The sequence below is a fragment of the Antechinus flavipes genome, chromosome 1 (assembly GCF_016432865.1).
Source record: "Antechinus flavipes isolate AdamAnt ecotype Samford, QLD, Australia chromosome 1, AdamAnt_v2, whole genome shotgun sequence".
Taxonomy (NCBI): Eukaryota; Metazoa; Chordata; class Mammalia; order Dasyuromorphia; family Dasyuridae; genus Antechinus; species Antechinus flavipes.
In genome coordinates this window covers 479086274-479111262 of record NC_067398.1, presented here as the reverse complement: position 1 = coordinate 479111262, position 24989 = coordinate 479086274, and the positions used below count along the sequence as shown (strand labels likewise).

The window sequence follows — 24989 nt, the reverse complement described above, 5'->3', positions numbered from 1 at the left end:
AGGGGAGTTATGTACAGACCTGTTATGTCATCAGCATGAGAAACTGCCAGAGTGGAAACTTCCGCTCATTGTTGATGATAGTCTTAAAGAATTACATGGGGAACTGAGAAATTAAGTGATTTGTTCATGGTTAGACTTTTCTGAGTCTAGATCTGAGTCTAGATGATCTTCCTGACTCTTAAGATTGTATCTTTATCCACTTTACCATGCTATCTCTCCATGTGGAAAATTTTCTTCTTTGAAATTAATATATTATAACAGTTATCCACATTATTCAAGTCATGGTAGCTATTGATCTACTGGGTCTCCAGAGAATTTTCCCCCTTTCTTGGGGAGTTTAGCCTTTAGTTTACTGTTTTCTTCTCCCCAGATCCTGCTTTACACTAGGACATTTTAACAATTGTATTGTTCCTCTCTCAAATGCCTCATTTTCCCATTTCTTCAGCCTCCTTAAATCCATGATTTATAACTTTACTCTTAGTCATGCACAGGATGGTCACACCATGAATCCCAACCATTGATAACAAATTTTCCAATTCCTTAATCAAAAACTTTGATCTTCCTATCATATCATCCATTATTATACTTCATCCTTCTTAAACCTATTCTTTGCCCTCATCATGACTTCTAATGGTGCCATTCCTCTATAGTTTCTTAGGCTATTCTAGTTCCAACTTCACTTTTCTCCCTTCTAGTCTCAACCTTTTAATTAACCTTTTCAACTTTATGCTATTATTAGCTCTCAAGCACTACACTTCCTTGTCCTACTGACACTCACTTTTCACCAAATCCCAGACAGTTTTGCAACTTTGGTGTTATACTTAATGTCTTTGTTTTCCCTCACCTTACATATGTAATCAATTGCTAAATCTTGCTATTTCAAAATAAGTTGGACCATTTCATGTTTTTAACAGCAGTGTTTTTTACAGACCACTTGTTTTTCTGTAAAATACTAGCATTGCAATTTACAATTTTAAAAATGATTTTTGACATTTTCAAGGATGTAAGTTGGAGTTATATTTCTTTGCTTTTGTTCTCTAATAACCTTTCATCAACTTCTCAATAGGTTACATATTTTTTAATTTTTTTGAATTTCTTTAGGATATTCTTTGGAAAGAAAAAAGCAAAAGATGTTTTTCTGTCTTAGAAGGAAATTGGTAATACTTTTGATCATCACCATAAAAATCATCTCTTCTAACCTCTTTATTTAACATATGAACAAACTGAATCTTATAAAGATTAAATAACTTGTCCTAGGTTACTCAGGATATAAAACTCAGAGAACAGATTCAGACTCCTCTTATAACTCCAAGTTGAGCACTCTTTGCAGCTTCTCAGTCTTAAAAAAGTATACCACATGGAATGACTCAGGGAATATGTAGTGACTCCTTACTTTGACTCTTGATACACAATTAACTCCCTCATTTTACCTGGAACATCAAGCTCTCTTGTTCTTGTCCCATGGCAAATGTTCTGAGAATTCTTAAATGGTAGCTTCTGAATACTTTTTATCATATTGGAATGACTTATGTGTTAGCTGAAAGATTAAAATTTCTCATTTTAATTAAAGCAAGTTTTGCAAAGATCATACATGCCCAGTTAGACTTTACTTACTACATCAGTGATTTTTTTGGGGTAAGGAAGTCTTAGGAAGTTCCTTCTATGGATATATATTGACAACTTTCCTCCATTTTAGATCATTTGAATTGTCTGGGTCACTGAGAGGTTACATAACCAGTAAATGGTAGAAGCAGGGCTTGAACTCAGGTCCTCTTGATCCTAGGCAGCTTTATCTCTATGATGTATTCATTGGTATTATTACAGGAAATTACTACTTTAGTTCATTCCTCAATGTTGAATGAAATCTATTGTAGATATTTTTAGGGTTGAAGTTACAGTTCATGCTAATTTAATATAATTTGTGTTGTCAGATGAGCCGCAGTTCATTGACTGGGAGAATGATAGTGATGACAAAGAAGATGTTGGTAATCAATGTCCTGAATTTGAAGAAAATGAATATGCTATGGGAATATCAGACTGTATTTCCTGTGCAAGCAGCAGTCCTCTGAGTAGTGCGGAGAGAGAGCATGACTTTTCTCAAGTAAGTATGTTTTTCAGTTTGATATGGGAATAGAAAATATTTATTTTCAGTATACTTGTTTTTTGTCTTTGTGTTTGTTGATAAGTAAATTTTTTTCCTCTTGTTCCTGCCTTGAAGTTAGAATTTAAATTTTTGTTTCCCATGAGTTGTACATGGTATAAATCTAAAGAAACTGGGGAAACAAGAAAAGGCCTTACTATATTCCTGGGAAGCCAGAATCTTTGCAGGATGTTTAGAACCTAAATTCTTAATTGTAATATTAATCCAACTGTATTCTCAGTTTATTGACCAAGAGTGAGCCTAGTGGACATAAAGCTAAAATGTACTTTAAGTGTTCCACATTTCTTCTCCACATGGTGGATTAACCAGAAATTGGGACAGAACCCAAATTTGTTCAGAGATGCTAGTAGAAATAAACTTCTTTATTAATAGTTGAACTAACTTTTAATAATATTAAATTAAAATCACTTTAATAACAAAGCAGCCCAGGAGTACTGCTTTTAAGAAAGAATCAAAAAAATTCCATAGAGGAGAGGTGAACAGCTGACTGACACTGGAAAAGAATTTTAGAATCACAAAATTTCAAAGTTGTAAAGAACCTCAATAACCATCTAAACCTGGAAAAGAATCTTTTCCACAACATAGAGGAAAAATAGTCATTAAGATTTTTGGTAGGCTATATATAAATTCCATTTTAGACTTGTGATTAGTTTCTAAAAGTCCTTCTTTATTACCTCATTCTGTTTGTGTGATCCCAGTGGAATTTGATGTATTATCCAATGTGATCTATGTTTGACTCTGCCTTCACTGATCTTCACCCAGATGCTCTGGGTCTTTCAGGACCCTTAATCCTTCCTGCTTCTTTTTTAGATTTCTTCACTTTTGTATATTTTCTTAATATGTAATGCTGCCCTGTCTATTCCCTTCTGCTTTTAATTAGAGAGAATAGTCCTGCTTTTTCTCTGTTATATGTCCTCATCATTCCATCAACCCCAAAAGTCTGTGGGCTCACTACCTCCTTTTCATTTTCCCCTTCCAAACTAGCAGGAAAGAAGTCTTTTGTGTTCTTCTTAGTGTTTGTGGCCATCCTCAGCAAACCTGGAGTGTTACTCTCTTGATATTTCTTATCTGGGACTATGGCATTTTTCTTCTTCATTCTCTGTCCTTGTTTTCCATCTCCTGTACTTGCCTTTTAAAGGATTGACTTCTAAGTGTGAGGTGTGAAGTTTGACCAACTCATCTTCTTGACTGCAAGCTTGGCACTTTTATTCACTATGTCACCTTGCTGTGCGCTGTATGATAGAGCTGATAGATACCTGAACTTCTTTAAGGATATTCATACATTATATGAATCAAAAATTGCAGTGACTTTTTGGTGAGGGAGGGAAAGTATGAGAATGATCTCATGAATGGTGTTCTGTAGTAAAAAGAGTATTGGATTTATGATAAGAAGACCGGTGTTCTAATCCTGCTTTTCTGGCTCTGAAAAAGTCCTTGGGATTCATTAAAATGAAGGAGTTGTCCTGAATGTCTTCTTAAGACCCTGCTAGATCTAAAGCTTTTGGTCTTTACAATGCTATCTTTCAGGACTCTTAATAGATCCGACTCATTAATTTCCATTTTCTCCAGTAGATGGCACCCTAGCACTAAAGTCATTTTCCTGTAACTCAGTAGCAATGCCTTCCTAACTACTGTAGAGAGCAGCAAAGACATAGCAGATGATTTACTTTTATTTATTTATTTTTTAAAGTTTTAGTTTAGTTTATTCTTTTTTTTTTTTTTTTGGCGGGGGGGCGGGGGGTAGAGATAAGAACTCACTATTTGACAAAAACAGTTTAGTTTATTCTTAAGGAAGTATGAAGTAAATTTGATTTAAATAAGACTTGTTATATAATACCCACGTTTGTTATGTAGTGGCAATATGGATTAATAGTCATGGTAAACAGCAGACAGCCTCAGTATTTTCAGGTGCTAGGTAAGGTGAGCAATTGAGGCTGGCTTTTGAGACTAAAATAGGTCATGTTCTATTGAAGAAAAAGCTTGGAGTTAGAAGATTTGGGACTTTGAATTGTATACCCTGCTTATGTAACAAATGCCCTAGTGGGTAAGAAGAAGAGATCTGAAACTAAAGGATACTGGGATATGAGAAACCTCTTTTAGCAAGATTTGGAAAAATTTAGGAATATATGTAAATTACATTTCTAAGTTATTGGCCTAGGAGATAGATGTGCTAAAGGATACCTGACCTCATTAATGTAGGACATGACAAAAATTTAAAAACAATAAATCCAGTTTGATGATGTCAGTTTTAATATGAAATCATATTCCATATTATGGTGAAACTGTTGTACAAACAATGCTTTTTTGGTAATGTAACCTGTGCTTTTTACAAAAGCACAAAAGGTCTGAACTAGAATTTAGAAAAATAGTCTATTTTATACTAAAATTTATGCATTTTTGTACTAAAATTTATATTTTTATTTCTATCTCGTTAAATTTTTAGATATTCTATTCATAAAAATTACTAAGGAAAGCAATTTCATTCTTGGGCTTTTTGCCAAAAATTGTTTTCTTATCTTTCTTACAAATCTCTTCTTAATTGGATGAACTCTAAGCTTTGAATTTGTAGAACTGAATAATAGTTGGAATTATGGCAGTAATTGGTTAATTTCTTTTCTCCCTCCTTATCCATTCTTTGTTATGCTTTTGACCCCTGCCTCCTTCTCCCTCCCCCCTTTTTACCCCCTTCCCTTTTCATAATCAAATGGTTTTTGTCTCTGGTTTGGGAAATGCATAAATAAAACAAAAAGCTTTTACTTTGTAAACATTTCTCTTGCTTTTTAGCAATGTTATTTTTGCTTCAGAAAAAGAGATGGTTCCTATAAATCATCATGTTTTAATATTTTATCGTATTTTGGGGTTTCTGGTTCAAAAATATCCCTGTTTAAGGATTGACATTTGAAAATATGCCTTTACATTCACTTAGGTGAATGTCTTAGATTTCTCTTGCTTAGAGAGCCAGATTGCTTAGAGAGAGTCCAGAAATTTCCTAATGGAGTACAACATTTTCTGAAGGTTCCCACTAGCCCTGTCTAATCTTGCTTATGGAGTAGTTTTTAAACCAAAAATTTTTGGTCACTATACATTTTGTGTTATAAAAAAAAATTTGAGTAAGAATATTTTTCAAAAATTGGGAAACCTTGGTATAAAAAGCCAATAGATTTCATGGGTCAGAAAGTGACTGTAGAAAAATGATTTTTCACTGAAGAATTGTTTTACTGGCATAAAAGTTTGTAGACATTGGAAGAAATTGGTCAAAATAGTTAAGCAGAAGTATATAATAGGAGGAACATATTCTTACATTTATGTAGATCAGTGTATTGGGAGTTATTTTGTTTCCATAGACCACCGAAGGCTCATGGATATAACATGATCTAGAAGAAACAGCTATATTGTCTAATGAAGAACAGAGTTAGAACCTTAGACTATCCTCTGAAAACCTTGACAATTGGAAGAGAAATTTCAGAGTGTAACAGATTTATATCTAGGCTGTGCCAAATGACCTCTTTTGGACTGCATATTTCTTAGACAACCAGGCAAAAAAGGCTGTAGAAAATAGATGTGGTTTGTTGTTGTTGTTGTTTTAGCATGGTCTTTCTTTCTTGTTTTGAAGTGATAGCATCTTATTTCTTGATAGTTTTCATTAAAAAAATTATTTAGGATTTTATTTTCCCCCAATTACATGTAAAAACAATTTTAACATACATTTTAAAGACTTTGAGTTCCAAATTCACTTTTTTCAAGCAGTTTTATATGGGTAATAACATGAGTAGTCATATAAAACATATACATATTAATCATGTTATTAAAAAAAATAGACACCTCCCCCCCAAAAAAAAATCAAGAAAAATAAAGAAATTTTTAAAAGTATGGTTTAATTTGTATTTAGATACTATCAGTTCTTTGTCTGGAAAGGGTTAACATTTTTTCATAAGTTTTTCAGAATTGTCTCGTATGCATTGTATTGCTAGAACAGCTGATCTTCACAGCTGATCATCTTACAATATTGCTATTATGTCGTACACAGTACATTTCACTTTGTATCGGCTCATGTAAGTTTTTCCAGGTTTTTCTGAGAGCATCCTGCTCATCATTTCTTATAGCACAATCACATAGCACATTTTGTTCAGCTATTCCCCAACTGATCCTCCCAATTTCCAGTTCTCTGCCACCAGAAAAGAGCTGCTATAAATATGTTTGCTTTGTACTTCTTTTTTGGACACAGAGATAATAATGGCAAGTTTTATAGCCCTTTGACCATAGTTCCAAATTGCTCTAAAGAATGGCTGGGTGGGGTGAGGGAGGGGGGAGGGAAGACTAAAAAAAAGAATGATGGAATCAATTTGCAACACTACCAATAGTTAATTAGTGCCCCAGTTTTTCCACATCCCTTTCAACATTTGTCATTTTTCTTTTCTGTCCTGTTAACCAATCTAACAGGTATGAGGTAGTACTTTAGAATTGTTTCAATTTTCATTCCTCCAGTCAGTAGCAATTTAAAAGATCTTCTCATTTGATTATAGGTAGCTTTGATTATTTCATCTGAAAACTGTTCCTGCCTCTTGATTATTTATCTGTTGGAGAATGGCTATTTTTATAAATTTGATTTAGTTCTCTTTGTATTTGAGAAATGAGGCCTTTTTGAGAGAAACTTGCTTCAAAATATATTTCCCTCGCATCTTCCCTTCCACCCCTATTTATTTTGTTGTCTCTTTCCTTTCACTCTGTCCCACTGCAAAGATGTTTGCTTCTATCACCTCTCCAGTCTGCCTTCCCTTCTATCATATTATCCCTCTATTCACCCCCCCCCCCCTTTTCTCTTTTTCTCTTCCTCTCCTATTTTCCTTTAGGGTAAGATAGATTTTTTTTTTTTACCCAATTAGATATATATGTTATTCCCTCTTTGAGTCAATTCTGATGAGAGTGTAAGATTCACTTAGTTCATCACTCCACCTCTTCCATCTTTCCCTCCATTGTAAAAGCTTTTTCTTGCTTCTTTTATGAGATTTACCCCATTTACGCTTCCCTTTCTCTTTCTTCCAGTGTATTTCTCTTTTTCATCCCTTAATTTTATCATTCCTTCATATTCAACTCACATTTGTCGTGTGTGTGTGTGTGTGTGTGTGTGTGTACACTCCTCTGACTGCCCTAATAATGAGAAAGTTTTTATGAGTTATATCACCCTCCCATATAGGAATGTAAACAGTTTAACCTTATTAAATACTTATGATTTACCTTTCCTGTTAAGCTTTTTAATTCTTCTCTTGAGTCTTATCTTTGAAAATCAAATTTCCTATGCAGCTTTAGTCTTTTCATCAAGAATGCTTCAAAATCCTTCATTTCCTTAATTTTTTTCCACTTTTCCCCTTGAAGAGGATTATGCTCAGTTTTGCTGGATAGGTGATTCTTGGTTGTATTTCTAACTCTTTTGCTCACCAGAATATCATAGTCTAAGCCCTCCAATCCTTTAATGTAGAAGCTACCAAATCTTGTGTTTTCCTGACTGTGGCTCCACAGTATTTGAATTTTTTTCTAGTAGTATTTTCTCCTTAATCTGGAAGCTCTGGAATTTAGCTATAATATTTCTGGAAGTTTTAATTTTGGGATCTCTTTCAAGAGGTGATTGGTGGATTCTTTCAGTTTCTGTTTTATTCCCTGATTCTAGAACATAAGGGAAGTTTTTCTTGATAATTTCTTGAAAGATGATGTGTAGACTCTTTTTTTTATCATTACTTTCAAGTAGTCTGATAATTTTGAAATTCTCTTTTTTCAGTGAGATATTTCATGTTGTCTTCTGTTTGTTCATTCTTTTGATTTTGTTTTATTGTTTCTTTATTTTTCATAAAATCATTAGCTTCTATTTGTTCAATTCTAATTTTTCAAGAATTGTTTTCTTCAGTAAGCTTTTGTATCTCATTTTCCATTTGACCAATTCTTTTTAAGAAATTGTTTGTTTAATTTTTTCAGTGAATTTTTGGGTTTCTTTTTCCATTTGGATAATTTTGCTTTAAAAGGCATTCTTCTCCTTGTTGATTTTTTGTATGTCTTTTACCATTTGGCCTATTCTGTTTTTAAAGTTCTTTTTTTGTGTGTGTGTGTCACCTTTACCAAGTTGTTTTTCCAAGGCAATATGATCTAATGTGTTTTTACCCTCTTCATGGCCTGTGCTGTGATCTGTGAATAAGCAAAAACATTTTCTGTCCTGGAACTGTGAGGAGCATCTCTGCCCCATTGTTTCTGCAAGCTGTGATGCCCTGTGCCTTTTACCTAGGTGTGTGACCTGGATCTGTAGAGGGGCAGAACAACAGAGCCCCAAGTGCCAGCACAGAGATCTTTTAATTTTCTTTTGCTGAGTTGTCCAATTCCTCTACTTGTGGAGTGAGAAGTCTTAGACCGGTTACCACTGCTGTTGATTCTAGGTTCCTGTCCTATTTGCTGGGACCAGGGTTATGCTGACATGGTCTGTGATAGATCAAATAGGTGCAACAGACATTTTGCTAATCTTTTAAGTTGTCTTTGACTGGAAAATTATTACACTCTGGCCTTTTATGGGTTTTGCTGCTTTGGGAATTGTTTTATGACATTACTTAAAAGTGTTCAGAGGGGTTTTGGGGAAAATTCGGGCAGTTGTCTCTGTCATCTTGGCTTCTCCTCTGATAGTTGTCTTCTTGATGACTAACTTTATTCTGATGAAGGTTGCATTTGGAAACAGAGTATTATTCTCGGGCGGCTAGGTGGCGCCCAGCCCTGAATTTAGGAGGACCCAAGTTCAAATTTGGCTCCCGACACTTAACACTTCCTAGCTATGTGACCCTGGGAAAGTCACTTAACCCCAATTGCCTCAGTTTTAAAAAAAAAAGTATTATTCTCATCTGGAACCTCAAAAGAAAATGCTAATATAGAAAAGTCCTGCTGAAAAAAACTCTGTCTTTGGCAAGAGAGAGAGTGTGAGTGAGTGTGTGTGTGTGTGTGTGTGTGTGTGTGTGTGTGTGTTAGGGGTACCATGAATTTTAAAGACCCAAGTGTTACCTGTCTCCTGCCTATTATTATTTATGACCCAAGATTGATCAGAAGATCTCAGAATTAAAAGGAGTGAAAGGCTATCTCATTTCCACCCTTCCTTTTTTTTTGTAAGTGGCTTTTCCTGGGAGTGTGAGACCTGATATGTGAAATGTATTCGTCCATACATAGAAGTGGGCAGAAGGGACACTTAAATCTAGTTCCTCTGACTCTAGAGCTAGCACCCATTACACTATACCAAATTCCTAGCTGCCTAAATTCTATCTTACTAGAAGCTATGTATGGCTCTATCTTGACCATTTAGGGTGGTTCTGGATGTAAGAATTCAGGACTTGGTCTTAAGGGACTCCTTTTCAGTTACTTACATGTACCTTTTATCATAGATTTTTTTGTATATGTCTTCTTATTCCCTTCATTTATTTTACAAATCCTAAAATTTTTCATAAATTTATTTTTTATTAGTATTAAATTTTAAATTCTTTGAGAGTGGGCTTTATGTCTTAATTTATCTATTTCTAGCACCGAGGAACACAGTATCTTCTGTGATATAGGCACCTAATAATTGAATTGAATTAAATTGATTTACAAAAAATTAGTATAATTAGTAGTCATCAGATAATCATTTGAAAATTTTTACCTTGTCTGCTGATATTCAGTGGATGTGTTTGTATAAAATTTTAGCTATAGCTTTGTCATCCAGAAAGAGGATTAGAAAATATTATTAAAATTGTTTTTTAAAAAAAGGAAAATGAGACTTATTAGAATCCTTGTGTAGGAATATTTCATTTACAAAAGGTTATGCTCACTTTAAAATGATCTATCCAGTTGCAGAAAAATCATTAAGATCGTCTCTGACCTATGCGAACCAGAATAAGCCAACTCTTTCCTAAGTCTACTTCAGAACTATCCTCATCCAAACCAAGTTCATTAAACTTAAGATACTCATTAAATGTCTTTTAGTGATTGTTATTGTTGTTGTTGTATTCTAGGGTCAGAGAAGACTTGATATTTATATTACTGATAGCCTACTTAGTATGTTAACATTTTGATTAGTTTTGAATGGCCCAGAAGTATTATCCAATGGAATGAAAGATAACAATATAATGAGGGTGGGTTTTCCTTCCTCTTTTTCTTATCACTCCTGATGCTGCTCCTTCCCATCCAAGAATCAAATTCATATACATAAAAATTTAAGTATAATAAGAGAGAAATAAGTTCTCTTGTAAGTGCCTCTTGTCAATCATGAAGTACTTTTTTGAATGTATCAGGCACCATGCTGTGGGATAAAAGACAGTTCTTGTTCTGACAGAGCTCACAGTCTAATGGGAAAGATAACATGAAAACAACTATCGACAAAGAATCTCTATTCAGGATAAACTAGAAATAATCACCAAAGGAAAGGCTCTAGAGTTAAAGAGGATTTAGCAAATAACTGTTGCAATGGTTAGAGTCCTCATAAACAAATGGATATTTATTAAGTGCCTACTGTAATGTACACTACTTTGGAATACTGTGCTAGGAATGTTTTGAGGGAAGGAAAAATAGATACTGGAATACTTAGTGTTAAGAGAATATTACAAATAAAATCTAAACTTAGGTGATAACAGTAGTGAGGATTAAGATGAAGAGACTGATTAATAAAATATATTCCAGGTGAGGCATAAGGAAAAGTCCGAGATAATGCCAAAACATTATTAGTTCTGTATAGAGTCTTTCCAGGAATTCTTCAGGATTTAAATTGGTTACAATTAGATTTTAAGTTCATAAAACACTTCTAGGAACATGGTCATATGAATTAAATATTATTTTACCCTGTACAATAGAACTTAGGTAGTACAAGTCCTTGAAGCTTGAATGAGTGATATAGTGAAATATTTTGTTTGTTTTTACTTTTTAAAAAAAGTTTTACTCTAGGGCTTTTTGTGTTTGCCTTTGTGTGGATCTGTTATTTCATTGTTGGGGGAGAACTTTTCCCACCATGGTTGCCTAATTATAAATTATATATATATTATTATAAAATATAAAAATATAAATTATGGCTAATTATAGCTTTCCTCTGAGCCTGTCTTAAAGAGTTGCCAAGGGTAATGAGAGGAAAAATGACTAGCCCATAGTTGTTCAATTAGTATTTGTCAGTAATAGGACTTAGACTTATCTCTTCCCAACACCAAGATCAACTCTTTATTGTGCCATATCTGTCAAGACTCACTTTAAGAAAATGTTGTCCTATACAAGTCTTATTTTGAAAATGTTACCTTTGAGCTGTTGATATCCCAACACATTTTTGGTTTACAAAGATACTATCATCATTATTATTATTTTTATTTTACAGATGAGGAAATTGAGGTTGAAAACTTGCTTAGGGACATACAGCAAATAAATAATAATGTTAAGACTTCAATCTGAGATTCTTAATTCTAGGTTTGGCGCATTTTGCACTGAGATATGTATGGAAATAGATATACTAGAATGATGAATGGATATGTAAAATACTTAAGACATTGGAGTTTTAATTATTAAAGTCTTTTGTTTTCACAAAGGTAAGTTTTCAGATCAATACCCATAAGCAGTTTCTAATTATAGGAAGAACAGCTTAAGAGATCATTCTCATTTTAAAATTTTAATCTTGATAAGAGTAGTTGATAATTATTAGCTTCTACAGCTAATGAAATTGATTTTTTGTAAAATATATTCACAGAGATTCCATTGTCATTCTGTCGTTGAGAATAGATAAGTTCTGCATTGAAGATAAAGGCAATTCTCTCATCACCTTTTTAAAAAAATTTCCTTAATTTTTAATGCTTTTCTGAAAAGAATGTTAGAAGCATGGAAGTAAAGCTTAATATGTATTATATTAGGCATTGCTGTGTTTAGAGAATATAATGTCTTCAATTTCCTTTATTGTTGCCATGTTAAAAATGGTCAGTTGAATGCCCAATTACTTGCCAAGCAGTGACAGAAGTACAAATTAATTTCCAGTTTGTAAAGTCAAATATACTTTTCTCCTTGTTGGAGGGAAGAAGAAGGGATGAGAACCTTGTAGTTGATTTCAACAATTCAGAAAGAAACTATAATGATATTTCCCCCGCCATATGTATATTTTGTTTTTAGAGTATTTCACTATCAGTTAATTGACACATGAGATAATTGGAGATTAAGGTCAGTAAATATTGTTGACAGTCTTTTTTTTTAACTTATAACTTTCGAAATCTTTGTTCATATTAGGTTCAATGCTTCTCTTCCAGTATATTTCCAGCCTTTATTCTTCTTAGTAACACTTGCTGATTCATTATTATTGTTTAAAAGTCAGTTCATTTTTTATGTTTGGTTTGTTTGTTTTTGTTTTGTTTTTAAGCTAATGAAACAAAATTTTGATATGGCTCCAGGTATTTGAAATGATATGACTTGGTGATATTAACTTGTAAAAACATTGATTTAAATTTTAAAAGTAATATAGTTATTTGCCAATTCATCCTGTTATCTCCCGAAAAATACAGGAAAAAATGAATTAATGTGATCATTGAATAACAAATTTTAAGTGGGAAGAGATATTAGCAGCATCTAATCTATGATATCATTGGTATAGCAAATTTCTAGGGGACAAAATAACTTCTGTCATTGTGAATCTGTAATTTCTAATCTTAAAGAGTTGCTTCAAGTTTTAGAAGTTAAATGACTTGCCTAAGGTCACACAGCTGGTATTTTTGTTATCATATAAATTGTTGCTCCTATTATTGCACATTTCAATTGGCAGCAATTCATAAAAGGCTTCCGGGTTTCACTGAAACTTTCCCTCTCATTTCTTGTGGCAAGAAGAAATTCTTTTATAGTTTCATATCATACTTTATTCAGCCATTCCTTACCACCCAATGAGAGATTTAATTGAAACTGAGGCACAGATAGCTTAAATGACTTATCAGCCTCTTGCATATGATCCCAATTCAAATATATAGATTTACCTAGCATCAGATCAACTTCTCTTTCTACTATGCCATCTTTGTATCTATTCTGTTTGTGTATTTCTGTGTATCTGTCTCTATTTTTCTGTCTATCTAATTTCCCTTGGTGGAATATAAGCACTTTGAGAATAAAGATGTTCCATTTTATGTATTTGTATCCTCAGAGTCTGGCTCAATGCCTGGAACATAGTAGGCATTTATAAATGCTTTTTGAATGGTTGAGGGTGAGTGGATTTTGTAAATATAAATAAAGGGCTTTTAATTAAGAAGATGGTAAACGCTACTAGAAAATTGTCTTTGGTGAAACACTGATTGACATTATCCTGTTCATGTACTTGAGGGAAAAGAAGTTATTTTTTTTTAAACTTCTCAAGTAAACAGATACTGTAATGCTTACTTTGTTTTCTTTTTACTTTCCATGTACAATTTTCCTAGAATATATACTGATAACTGGTTAATATTTTATTTTGATATTTGTTTTACATATTGTTAAAATTTTAAAAAATTCATTAGTAATTTTTATTATCTATGCCAGTCTCACAGCTTCCACTAAGTGTTTCAAATATGCAAGGCTGTGCTCCAAAGGCAAAATTAAAAACAGTTCTTGTCTTCAAAGAACTTTCATTTTTACTAATTCCCTTTGCCTTGACCAGTGAGCAGAGGAGAATGAATAAAGTTGCATTCAGTACTGGAAAGAGTTCACAGGAAGGCTGGTATCATTGGGGGAAGCCAAGTTTTAGAGATAGCCAATGATTGATAGATAGTTAGATGGAAGGAGTGAGAGAGGAAAATATTAAAGATGAAGCTTTGTTGTTTATTTTAAAGTTTGTTTTCTATGGAACAGAAATTCTAGAAGATACAGTGGAATGGCTGAGGGATGTTTGGTTATACCTTGTAAATACTCATCCAGTCTCTTCTTAGAAGTTCCAGTGAGAAGGAACTTACTACCTCTTAGCAGTCACTTCACTTATGGATAATTGTTAAGTTTTTCCTGACGTCAAAACTACATTTTTTCTTTGTGACTTTTACCAGTTTCTTCTGTTCTTGCCCTCTGGGGCCAAATAGAACAAGTCAAATATCTCTTCCATGTGACAGCCCTCAGATATTTGAAGACAACTATCATTATTAATGTGTTTTTATCTTTAAAAGAGGGAATAAATTATTACAGTTGCTGGTAAATGAGAAAGATTTTTTTTCTTCATATATTAAGGTATTACCAGCAAAACAGTGAATAATGAAGTGTAGTCTATTCAGTCTTTTTCTTGGTTCACTATAGTTGGCTTTATAATGAAAATATAAAAGTTAAATACAATAGTTTCTCTTTTTAACAATCTAGCTTGTAATGATTAATTTTAGACTGTCCTCTTGGGCTTCATTGTATCATGGAGGAGACCCCAGGTCTGTTAAGGCCCTGCCAAAGCAGTGCTGATATACAAGGAGGATATGGTCCTGGCCACAGACTTTCTGCATTCTGGAGTCAGCCTAACTTGGTGTGTAGTGGCTCATCACCACCAGCAGGCTGGCCTGCTGAATCCTTTGGCCATGACAACCCATGAAACAAAATTAATATTAAATCAAAATAGTATGTGGTTTCTATATTCGCATATATCTGTGTATATACACATTATATGTACATAAATGCATGTGTGAATACACAGACACATGCATACTCGTAGACACATATCCCTGACCCAGTATCAAATAAATATGTAATTTGTTAAGTTTTTTTTTTCCCCCTCTTATATTGAATGTGATTGTGCTTCACTGGTCAATTTACACTTATGACTTTTTTTTTTTCACTTTTATTGATGATAGTTGGTTATGAATTACCTAGTCAAGATTAGGGAGTAGTTTGTGTCCTTGGAACAGATAGCCTTTTATTCTATGAATGATGTTGACCTTAAATGATTAGACTCAGTAGCCTATAAAGTCCCTTCCATTTTAATTCTATAATCCTATTTTGTTGTTTGTCTGTCGTTCTTGACATTAGGGAAGTGATGCCATGATATGCAAATGAGTTGGATTTAAATGAGGGAGAGCTGTGCAAGATCACTTGCCTCACCTTCCTCTCCAGAGCTATCTGGGTCCAGTTAGAAAGATATAGATCAAGACAACTGGAGATGGCCCTGAATGCAATGGGAGACATTGGCCTTTGTAAGCTAAAATCTTCAACAGATGTATCTAAAGCCAGAGATTTGGAAGCCAAATATCAGAATTTAAGAAGATTTAAGTTTTAAAAAAATGTGACAGGGACCCCACATGGAGCTGCCAACAAAGATTGGGTACTATTGCCAATCTTAATCTTTGTGACGAATGAGTTGACCTCTCATTAATTTCCTATTACCCCTATACTGTCTTTGAGGCAGGTAGGTATAGAGTACATAGGTATTATGATCCTGTAAATGACAATGACCATTTCATATCATATAGATATATGTATATGAATATGCATATATATATATATAATATATATATATATATATACATACATACATGTATGCCCCCCACACATAGGTTTGTATGTCTATATATTTTAGCTCTAAATCTCTTATCCTATGAATGAATAATGATGGTCTTATTCATGCCATGGAAAAAATGAAATTAGTAGCAGAAATTATATCCTTAACCCCAGTCCACCATCTTGCTAACATATCTCTTTGATCATTAGGGATTTAGGTTCAAATCAGTAGCATATAGTATGTAACACTATATGCTGTAGGTAGTATATTATTGTGCTTAAGATTGAACAATACATTTATTAAATGTCAATAGATACAGATTTTGAGCAGTAATTGGATTACCCATCTATATTTTAAATTTGGATTCACAAGCTTGATATTGGAAAAAATGTATTCTTTTCTTAGTGTTAAAATGCCAGGGATCAGGACTTTTATACAAAGGAATGCATATATGAATAAATATATAGTGATCAGCTGATTTGTTTCAAAAGCAGGAGATTACTTCCTGCTATGATGCCTTAATAGAATGAAGTGGAGAAAATGAAAGGAAAGTAAATGGAGAAGTTGAGAATTTGACTAAAAACCTTCCTTTTTCATTGAATTGAATTCTGTGCTAAATTTTGTGCAGTGGTTGGCTTAATCCTACCCTGTGAACAGAAATGTGGGTACGGGCCATTTACATGGTAACCAGGAATCAAAAGGATTGGAAAAAGCCACAGAAGCTCCAGTAGCAATGTAGAACAGAAACAGGAATATGCTGCTCATTTTCCTCGTTGCTCTAGACAATTTACGTCAGAGTCTGAGCAGCCCCCTAATCCTTTGGCTCTGCTCTGTTTAATCTTTGGCTTTTCTTAAGAATTGCTTTCTTTCCAAGCTTCTCCGGAAAGAGCAGGAAAAACCCCCAAATCCTAATGTAGCCAAAAGGTAGTATTTTGGGACTGTCATTTCCATTTCCACTTCATGCCAGATAAATTTAAAATAGTCTTAAAGGTCGTCATTTTGGTGATCTAGAGTTGTAGAGTTCTTGACTCTTGTAAGTCAGCATGTTTGATATAGAGTCTAGCTTTACAACTTGTATTTCAGGTATGAGTGTTCCTAGGTCATGTAGAACCATATTCAGTAAGGTTGATGGTACATCTGCTGAGGACAGAAATGATTCATGTTACTGTTACTTTAAAGGATTAGATTCTATCTATCTGCCTTTGCTGGGTCCTAAGGTTCTGTCCTTAGTCTAGGGTGAATTTGCTTGAGGGAAGGATGGGATAAATGAAAAGTTCAGCTGCATTTTCAGTGTTCCCTTTGAGGCAAAAGTATTGCTTAGAATATGACTTTCTGGGTGAGGAAGGACTAAGCAATGAGGAAGTAAAAACTAAGACCTACCTTTTCTGGCAAGTCCTGTGATCCTTGTCTAAATATGACCCATTTTGGAGAGAATTTGGCTTCAGGGTAAGAGATAGTAGAGAAACTACTGTATTAAGAAAATTAGTAGAATAATTTTGTATTTGTATAGCCTCAAGCCTGGTAGAAATCAAAATCATCTAGGCATTCATTTATAAGTAGATAGTACAAATCAGTAACTACCAAAATCTTCAGACAGAATATTTATTTTTAATTTATACTTAAGTAATTGATTATTTAAAGTTATGATAAAAAAGAGATTACATATGAAACTCTTGAATCTATTATAGAGAGTGTCTAAAAAGTCTTTTGTTGTTGTTCAGTCTTGTCCAATTCTTTGTGACTCCTTTCGGGGTTTTCTTGGCAAAGATACTGGAATGACTTGCTATTTTCTTTTCCAGCTCATTTTACAGATGAGGAATTAAATAAATTGCTCAGGGTCACATAGCTAGTGAGTGTCATTAGTGTCTGAGGATGGCTCAGTGCTCTATAAACTGTGCCACCTAACTAGTTTCCTTGCCACAAAAAAGTCTTACTGTATCTTTGAATGATAGTAACTTAAGAAGTATATATGCTACAAATTTACAAAAAAGATTTAAGAAATTAATTATCAAAAATTTGAAAATATTGTTATTTCTTTAAAGAATTCAACCTAATCACTATGCTAACATCTTCTAGTTGACTTTTGAACTTTCTGAAAATTTTAATCAGTTGCTGTTCACAACATTTATTGTAACAGTTATTGTCACAACAATAATAACCATTAAAATTTAAATAGTGCTTTTCAGATATTATTTTATTCTTTGTACATATGAGGAACCAGAGGCAGATGTATGTCTATTGACTTGCTCAAGGTCATGCAATGAGTAAATATCTGCAGAAGGATTTGAACTCAGGCCTTCCTGACTCTAGACCTAGTTCTCTAGGGACACTGGGCATAGCCGTTCTTTCAGAACACATACAGTAAATTCAACATATTACTTAAAAAGCTTCCATGCTTATTTGTTTCCTTGCAAATTTCCTTCGGTTCTTTTCTATGCATGTTTGTTGCTGTTTTTTTTTTTTTTTTCTTTTTTTGACTGTACTATTGCTAGCTCCTCTTTCCTTCCAAATCCCTCCCCCATTGAAAAAAAGAAAAAGAAATACTCATAATCATTAATCATAATTAAACAAGACATAATATCAAAAGCATTGACCATATTTGAAAAAAGTGTTTCTCATCTTTTACCTTTATTTAGTCCAGTATTGCTATCAGCAGGTGGGCACTTTGTTGTCATTGGCTCTTTGGAGTAATGGCTGGTCATTATGTTGTTCAGATTTCTTAAGTCTTTCAAATTCTTTTTAAAATACAATGTTATTTTTATATTTTTGTTCTCCCTGTTTCTGTTTACCTCACTATGCTTCAATTCATATAAATCTTCCCAGGTTTGTTTGAAACTGTACCTTTCATCATTTCCTAAGGCTCAACAATATTAATTTACATTTGTATGCACTAATTTTTTAGGCGTCACTAATTGATGAACACATTATTTCCAACTTTTTGCCGGAGCAAAAAGAGCTTTTAGAACTATTTGTATGTCATATACATAGGCCTTTTCTTTCCAGTAGTGACATTTCTGGGTCAAAAGACATGCATAGTTAATACTTTTTAGGCTCTAGTACCAAATTGCTTTCTGGAAGGTCTGGACCTTCACATCTCAAATTTCATTGGGAAAAAAAGTCTTCTTTTCCTGAAATAATAAATCAGTAAAAAGAGTTCTCAAAGTTGAAATTTATGTTGATAGGAATTTTCTTTATGATTAGTTAAAAAAAAACCTCTTATGCTGTAAACATTATATGAATTTATGCCTAGCAAAATGTCTCTAGTTTATCATTCTTCCTACTAATAACCACGTCTCTATAGAATTAAGAGAAGTACTTTGGAAAATAGTAAATCACCAGCCATACTTTTTATAAAATGTAAGCAACATATGTTCCCTCCCCCACCCCCCTTTATTATTGATGTTTCTCAATTTATAGACTTTTATAGACTCTGAAGGAGTCTATTATTAGATATTGATGAAACTGATGATTACCAAACATTGAGAGTTTTCTACTGAATGGGACTGATTGAATGAAGTATTTCTTACTATTGAGTCACATGATCCCTGTTCCCAGAGCTGTGACCCTGGGGGGGGGGGGTGTCATATGATCTCTGGAGGGGTGAACTTTGAACCCTGGAATATAGGAAATTAGTGAAGTTGCAGGAAGTGATCTCTAGGAGGAAGCCAACATTGGTGACCATTTCTCAAGGATGATTATGTCCTTTTACTCTATCCAATGAGAAGGCTTGGGTCGTTTGCTTTTAAATCCTGGAAGCTGGCCAGGTTCTAGGAAGACATGGCAGAGTTGGGATGGCTCCTAGGTGTGTCTGGGCCTCTCCCTGCAGGGATTAAATAAATGCTTTCTCTTTGTACCTGAAGATGTCTCTGATTAGTTAATTTGGAAAGGGGGTCTTGCACCTGTCCCACACACTACTAAGAAATTAATGGGCATTTAAACAGCACTTTGTTAGTATGGTGTAAAGAATACTAGTTTTGAATTCAGGGGGGTTGTATTTGAAAACTGAATCTGTTACTTGTATTTGTTGATGGGGTAAATTACTTCTCTGGATTTCAGTTTCTTATATGAAATAACAGATTTGGACTAAATGATGATTATTTATACCTTAAAATCTTTGATCCTCTAGTATTTGAAGCATGGATGATTTGTTGTAATATTTTTTCAAATATATTTGAACAAAATATTTTGATGAACAATTTTACATTCTTCAGAAACATAATTTTTAATAAAAAATGAAAATAAATAATTCATTTTTGTTGGCAGATGATTTTATTCAGATTAAATCTTAGAGATGAATTTGTCAATTAAATCTTAGGTATCAAAATGAAGGGGAGGGTATGAAGGGACCAGTATGTCCTTTGTATTGTTTTGCTTATCAGAGAAGGTTGAATGTTTCCCTTCTTAGGTGTTTCATTGAATATTGTTTTTGGTGCCTTGAGGTTGGTACTCCAAACTAATAGCTACATATCTGATTTCCAGTTTTCTTTGAATTCTGTTTTTAGATCTGAATGGAAGATTGGGATTTTCTTTTGGTTTACTCTTTCTCTTTGCATAAATATTCTCTGATAAACCTTAATAGGATTCACTCATTGAATTGATAAGAAATTGAGACCTGCTAATGTATATCAACAGAGATTTAAATTTTTTTATTTTTATTTTTAACCAACATATATTTTCTATTGCTTTATGGCCCCCTGGCTTAGTATAGTAATAGTTTGCTCTAGGGCATATAGATAGGAAGATTTATTAACTATATTAAAAGGCAAGTTTTTTAAAAAAAATAAAATATCTGAAATTTATAAACAACAATTGCTTGCCTTTCATATTACCTTTGTCAAACTATTGTTATTCAGTCATTTCAGTTGTGTATTATTTTTAGTGATGCTATTGGAGGTTTTCTTTGTAAGATTAGTCTACTATTTCCTTTTTCAGCTCATTTGAGATGAGAATACTGAGGCAAACTAGGTTAAGTGACTTGCCAGGGATCACATAGCTGGTAAGTGTCTGAGATTTGAACTGAGGTTTTCCTAACTTTGGGTCCGCTGCACTGCTTAAGTTAATATATATAAACAATCACTAAATAACTATTAAGAGAGAGAGCTCAAAAGAATGAAACAAATACTTAAGTGCATTCTCTGTACATTATACTAAGCACCAGGGATTCAAAAATAAAAATGGAGTGAATGATACATAAAAGAACATGTAGTCTAAAAAAGAAAGCAGTCTAGGGAACACAAAGATAAAGAATTGAACAATAGAGCAGTCTATCAACATACCCCTTCCTAAAGCAATGGTAGTGGTTATTTGATTTCAGACCTCATAAAAAGAGGTGAAAGAGGAATGAATATAGTAGGAGGGCAAGTGGCTGGATAGATGATGGCTAGGATGAAAATGGAGCTGCATAGTTTTAAGCAGTGCACACCCAAAAGACTTAACTGTTTATAAGCATGGTCTTTGGTTAGGTTGAAGCAACAATGATAGCAGAGCAAAAAGTGGTTGGAACTAAGATGGAGAGTATACCAAGTATTTAAGGTGGCAGAGAGTCCCTCTAGCCTTTATTGTGAGATGCATAGAGTGTAGTAGTATGAGAAGAATAAGATACTATGAGATTGTGGAGTGACTTGATGTTAAGCAGAAGAACATGAATTTTACTTAGTAGGCAGTAATGAATGCCTAAAGACTTTTGAACAGAAAAGGAATATAATCAGATATCTGCATAAGTTAAGATTATTTTGACAGTGGTTTGAAGGATAGATTGGAAGATAGAACTGTTAAGAAGTTGTTACAGTAGTCCAGGTGGGTATTAATGAGTTTTGTTCTAGGGAATGGTAGTGGAAGTAGAAAATCTAATTTTGAGGGTATTTAATGTTGTAGAGGTGAAATTGATAAGATATGGAAGACATTAGTTGAATATGAAAAGTAAAGGAGGAGAAAAGTCAAAGTTAAAAGTAGACTGGATGAATGGTCATGTTATACATATAGAAATTGCAGGTGATTTTTTTTTTTTTTTGAAGAGGTGGAGAAGGGTAAGACTACAATCTCTTTTTGATTTGTTGAATTTTATGATATGGGTGAGGCTTTCTATATAGAAAGCACCATGTCCTATAGGCCATTGAAATGTTCTTCTAATGTAGTGTTCAGAAGAGATGTCAGGATTGGATAAATAGATTTGGGAGTCTTCTGCACAGAGATGGTAGCTGTACTTAGAGTAGTGAATTATTAAGTGAGCCAGTATAGAGAGAAGATGGACAAGGGATGTTGGGGAACAATCACATTAAGAATACCTGTAGAGAATGAGGCATAAAAGGACTGTAGGATATTATAATCATAAGATTACAAATTTAGAACTAATAGGAATTTCAGAGATCATCCTGTCATGTTCTTTTTTAAAGATGAGAAAACAGGTCCAAAAGTATAATTTGATTTATTAATTCAAGATCATTCAAGTAATAAGTGCCAGAACTGAACCTATATGCTTTGATTTCAAACTTAGCATTTAAAAAATGCTATCTTTTGTTTTTATAATATCTTCTTTTACTTTTTCTGCCCTCCCCTCACTTATCTGATAACCCCCCCCAAAAAAAATCAAGAACCCTTAAGAAAGAGAAAAAAAATATTCTAGTAAAACCAGCCAAAACACATTAAGTTTTGACAATGTACAATATTCATACGCAACCACTCTGTAAAGTGGGGGAAAGGGTATTTTCTTCTTCTTTTTATAAATAGTATTTTATTTTTCCAATTACATTAAAGACAATTGTTAATATTCATTTAAAAAATTGAATTCCAAATTTTTTCTCTTCCTTCTCTCCTCTTCCCTAAAAAGGTAAGAATTTTTAATATATTATGTATGCTATCATATAGAGTATATTTCCCTATTATATATGTTGTGTAAAAAGAAACAGACTGCCCAAAAGGAAAAAAAAAAAACATGAAAAAGATCAAGAAAGTGAAAATAGTATGCTTTGATCTGCATTCTGACTCTATTGTTTTCCTGGTTCTGCTCACTTCATTCTGCATTAGTTAATATAAATCTTTTCAGGTTTTTCTGAATTCTGCCGTACAAAAGTATTCAATTACATTTACCATAACCTGTTCAGCCCTTTCCTAATTGATAGGCATTGCTTCAATTTCTAATTCTTTGCCTCCACAAAAAGTGTTTCTATAAGTATTTTTATATATGTGGGGACTTTCTCCTTTTTTATGACCTCTTTGGAATATAGACGCTGTAATACCAGACACTGGTATTACTCGATCAAAGGGTATGTACAATTTGATTGCCCTTTGGGCGTAGTTCCAAATTGTTCTCCAGAATGATTGAATTGGTCACAACTTCACCAATATCCTCTCCAACATTCATTTAATAGGAATGGGGTCTAGTATTTTTTTCAAAAGCTTCTGTATCTGTTGAGATTGAGATATAATTTCTATTGGTTTTGTTATTGATATAGTTAATTAGTCTGATCGTTTTCCTCATATTGAACTAGCTCCTAAATTCCTGATATAAATCCCTCGTGGGTCATAGTATATGCTTCTTTTGCCTTATTAGTGTAATCTCCTTACTAGTATTTTATTTTAAATTTTTGTATCAAGGTTTATTAAGGAAATTGTTTTATACTTTTCTTTCTCTGTTTTGGAGCTTCTTGATTTAGGTATCAGCACCATATTATATGTGTCATAAAAGAAATTTGGTAAGCTTTTGCCTGCTTTCCAAAATAGCTTATATTGTATTGGAATTAATTATTCTTAAAATTTTTGGAAGAATTCATGTGTGGAATCCCTCTGGCCTTGCGGATTTTTTTCTTAGGAAGTTCATTTTTGACTTGTTCATTTAGTTTAGTTTTGGGTTGTTTTTTTTCCCCTAAGATAGGTTTATTTGAATATTCTACTACTACTTCTGCTAATCTGGACAATTTATAATTTTTAAACTATTCATCCATTTCACTTAGATTGTCAGATTTATTGGCATAGAGCAAAATAGCTCCTAATTATTGCTTTAATTTCCTTTTCATTTGTGACGAATTTACCTCTTTTATTTTTGATACTGGTAATTTGGTTTTCTTTTTTTAAAGTCAAAGTAACTAATCATTAATCTGTCTTAGTGGTTTTTTTCCCTTCATAAAACCAGTCCTTAGTTTTATTAGTTCAACAGTTTTTTTTTTTTTAATTTTCAATTTTATTAATCTAGCCTTTGATTTTGTTTAAATTTTGGATGTGATGTTTAATTGGAATTTTAAAATTTGTTCTTTTTAATGCTCAATTCATTGATCTGTTCTTTCCTCTATTTTATTGAGGTAAGCTTTTAGAGATATAAAATTTCCCCTAAGCACTTCTTTGGCGGCATCCCATAAATTTTGGTATGTTGTCTCAATGTTGTCATTCTCTTTGATGAAATCATTGTTTCTGTGATTTATTGTTTGACTCCCTTGTTCTTTAAGAGTAAATTATTTAGTTTCCTATTAATTTTTAATCTGTCTTTCCATGGTCCTTTATTAAATACATTTTGATTGTATCATGATCTGAAAAAATATATTTAATATTTAATGTGATGTTTTTATGTTCTAATATAGTCAGTTTTTGTGTAAGTACCATGTCCGCCTTAGAAAAGAATATATTTCCTTCTATCTCCATTCAGTTTTCTAGAACTTTATCATAATGAACTTTTCTAAAGTTTTATTCATTTTCCTAATTTTTTTCTTATTTATTTTGTAGTTAGACTTATCTAATTCTGAGAGGGAAAAGTTGAGATCCCTTACAAATATAGTTTTACTGTCTGCTTCCTCCTAGAAGTCATTTAACTTCTCCTTTAGAAATTTGGGTGCTATACCATTTGATACATATATGTTTAGTATTGATATTACTTCATTGTGTATGGTACCTTTTAGAAGATTGTAGTTTCTTGTCTTGTTTCTTTTAATCTGTTTTTGCTTTTGTTTTGAGATTAGAATTGCCATCTCTGCTTTTTTTTTTTTAAACTTCAACTAGTGTAATATATTCTGCTCCAGCCTTTTATTTTAACTCTGTGTTATTCTGCTTCAGATGTATTTCTTGTAAACATTTTGTAGGATTCTGGTGTTTAATCTGTTTTGCTATTCATATCCATTTTATAATTGAGTTTATCATATTCACATTCACAGCTATGATTGCTAACTGTGTATTTCCTTTCCTCCTATTTTCCCTGTTTAATACTTTTTTTCTCTCTTGAAAAGAGAGAGTTCTTTCTCTCCAAAAAAAAAAAAAAAAACTCTCAAAAGAGTTTTTCCTCACCAGTTTTGCTTCTGACTACTACCTCCCTCAATATACCCTCCTTTCTATTAGCTTCCTCCTTTACTTGTCCCGTTCCCCTCCTATACAGTAAGATAGATTACTATACTCAATTAAATATGTATA

The 24989-nt window shown here is 33.0% G+C and overlaps 1 protein-coding gene across 1 annotated transcript in view; it reads left to right on the top strand.

Moving 5' to 3' along the window:
- SPIDR (scaffold protein involved in DNA repair) overlaps positions 1–24989 on the top strand; it is a 531639-nt gene that overhangs the window by 29758 nt on the left and 476892 nt on the right. The window contains exon 5 of the mRNA XM_051970228.1: positions 1932–2101. Within this exon, the coding sequence (XP_051826188.1) occupies positions 1932–2101 (170 nt within the window). The remainder of the gene's footprint in view (positions 1–1931; positions 2102–24989) is intronic.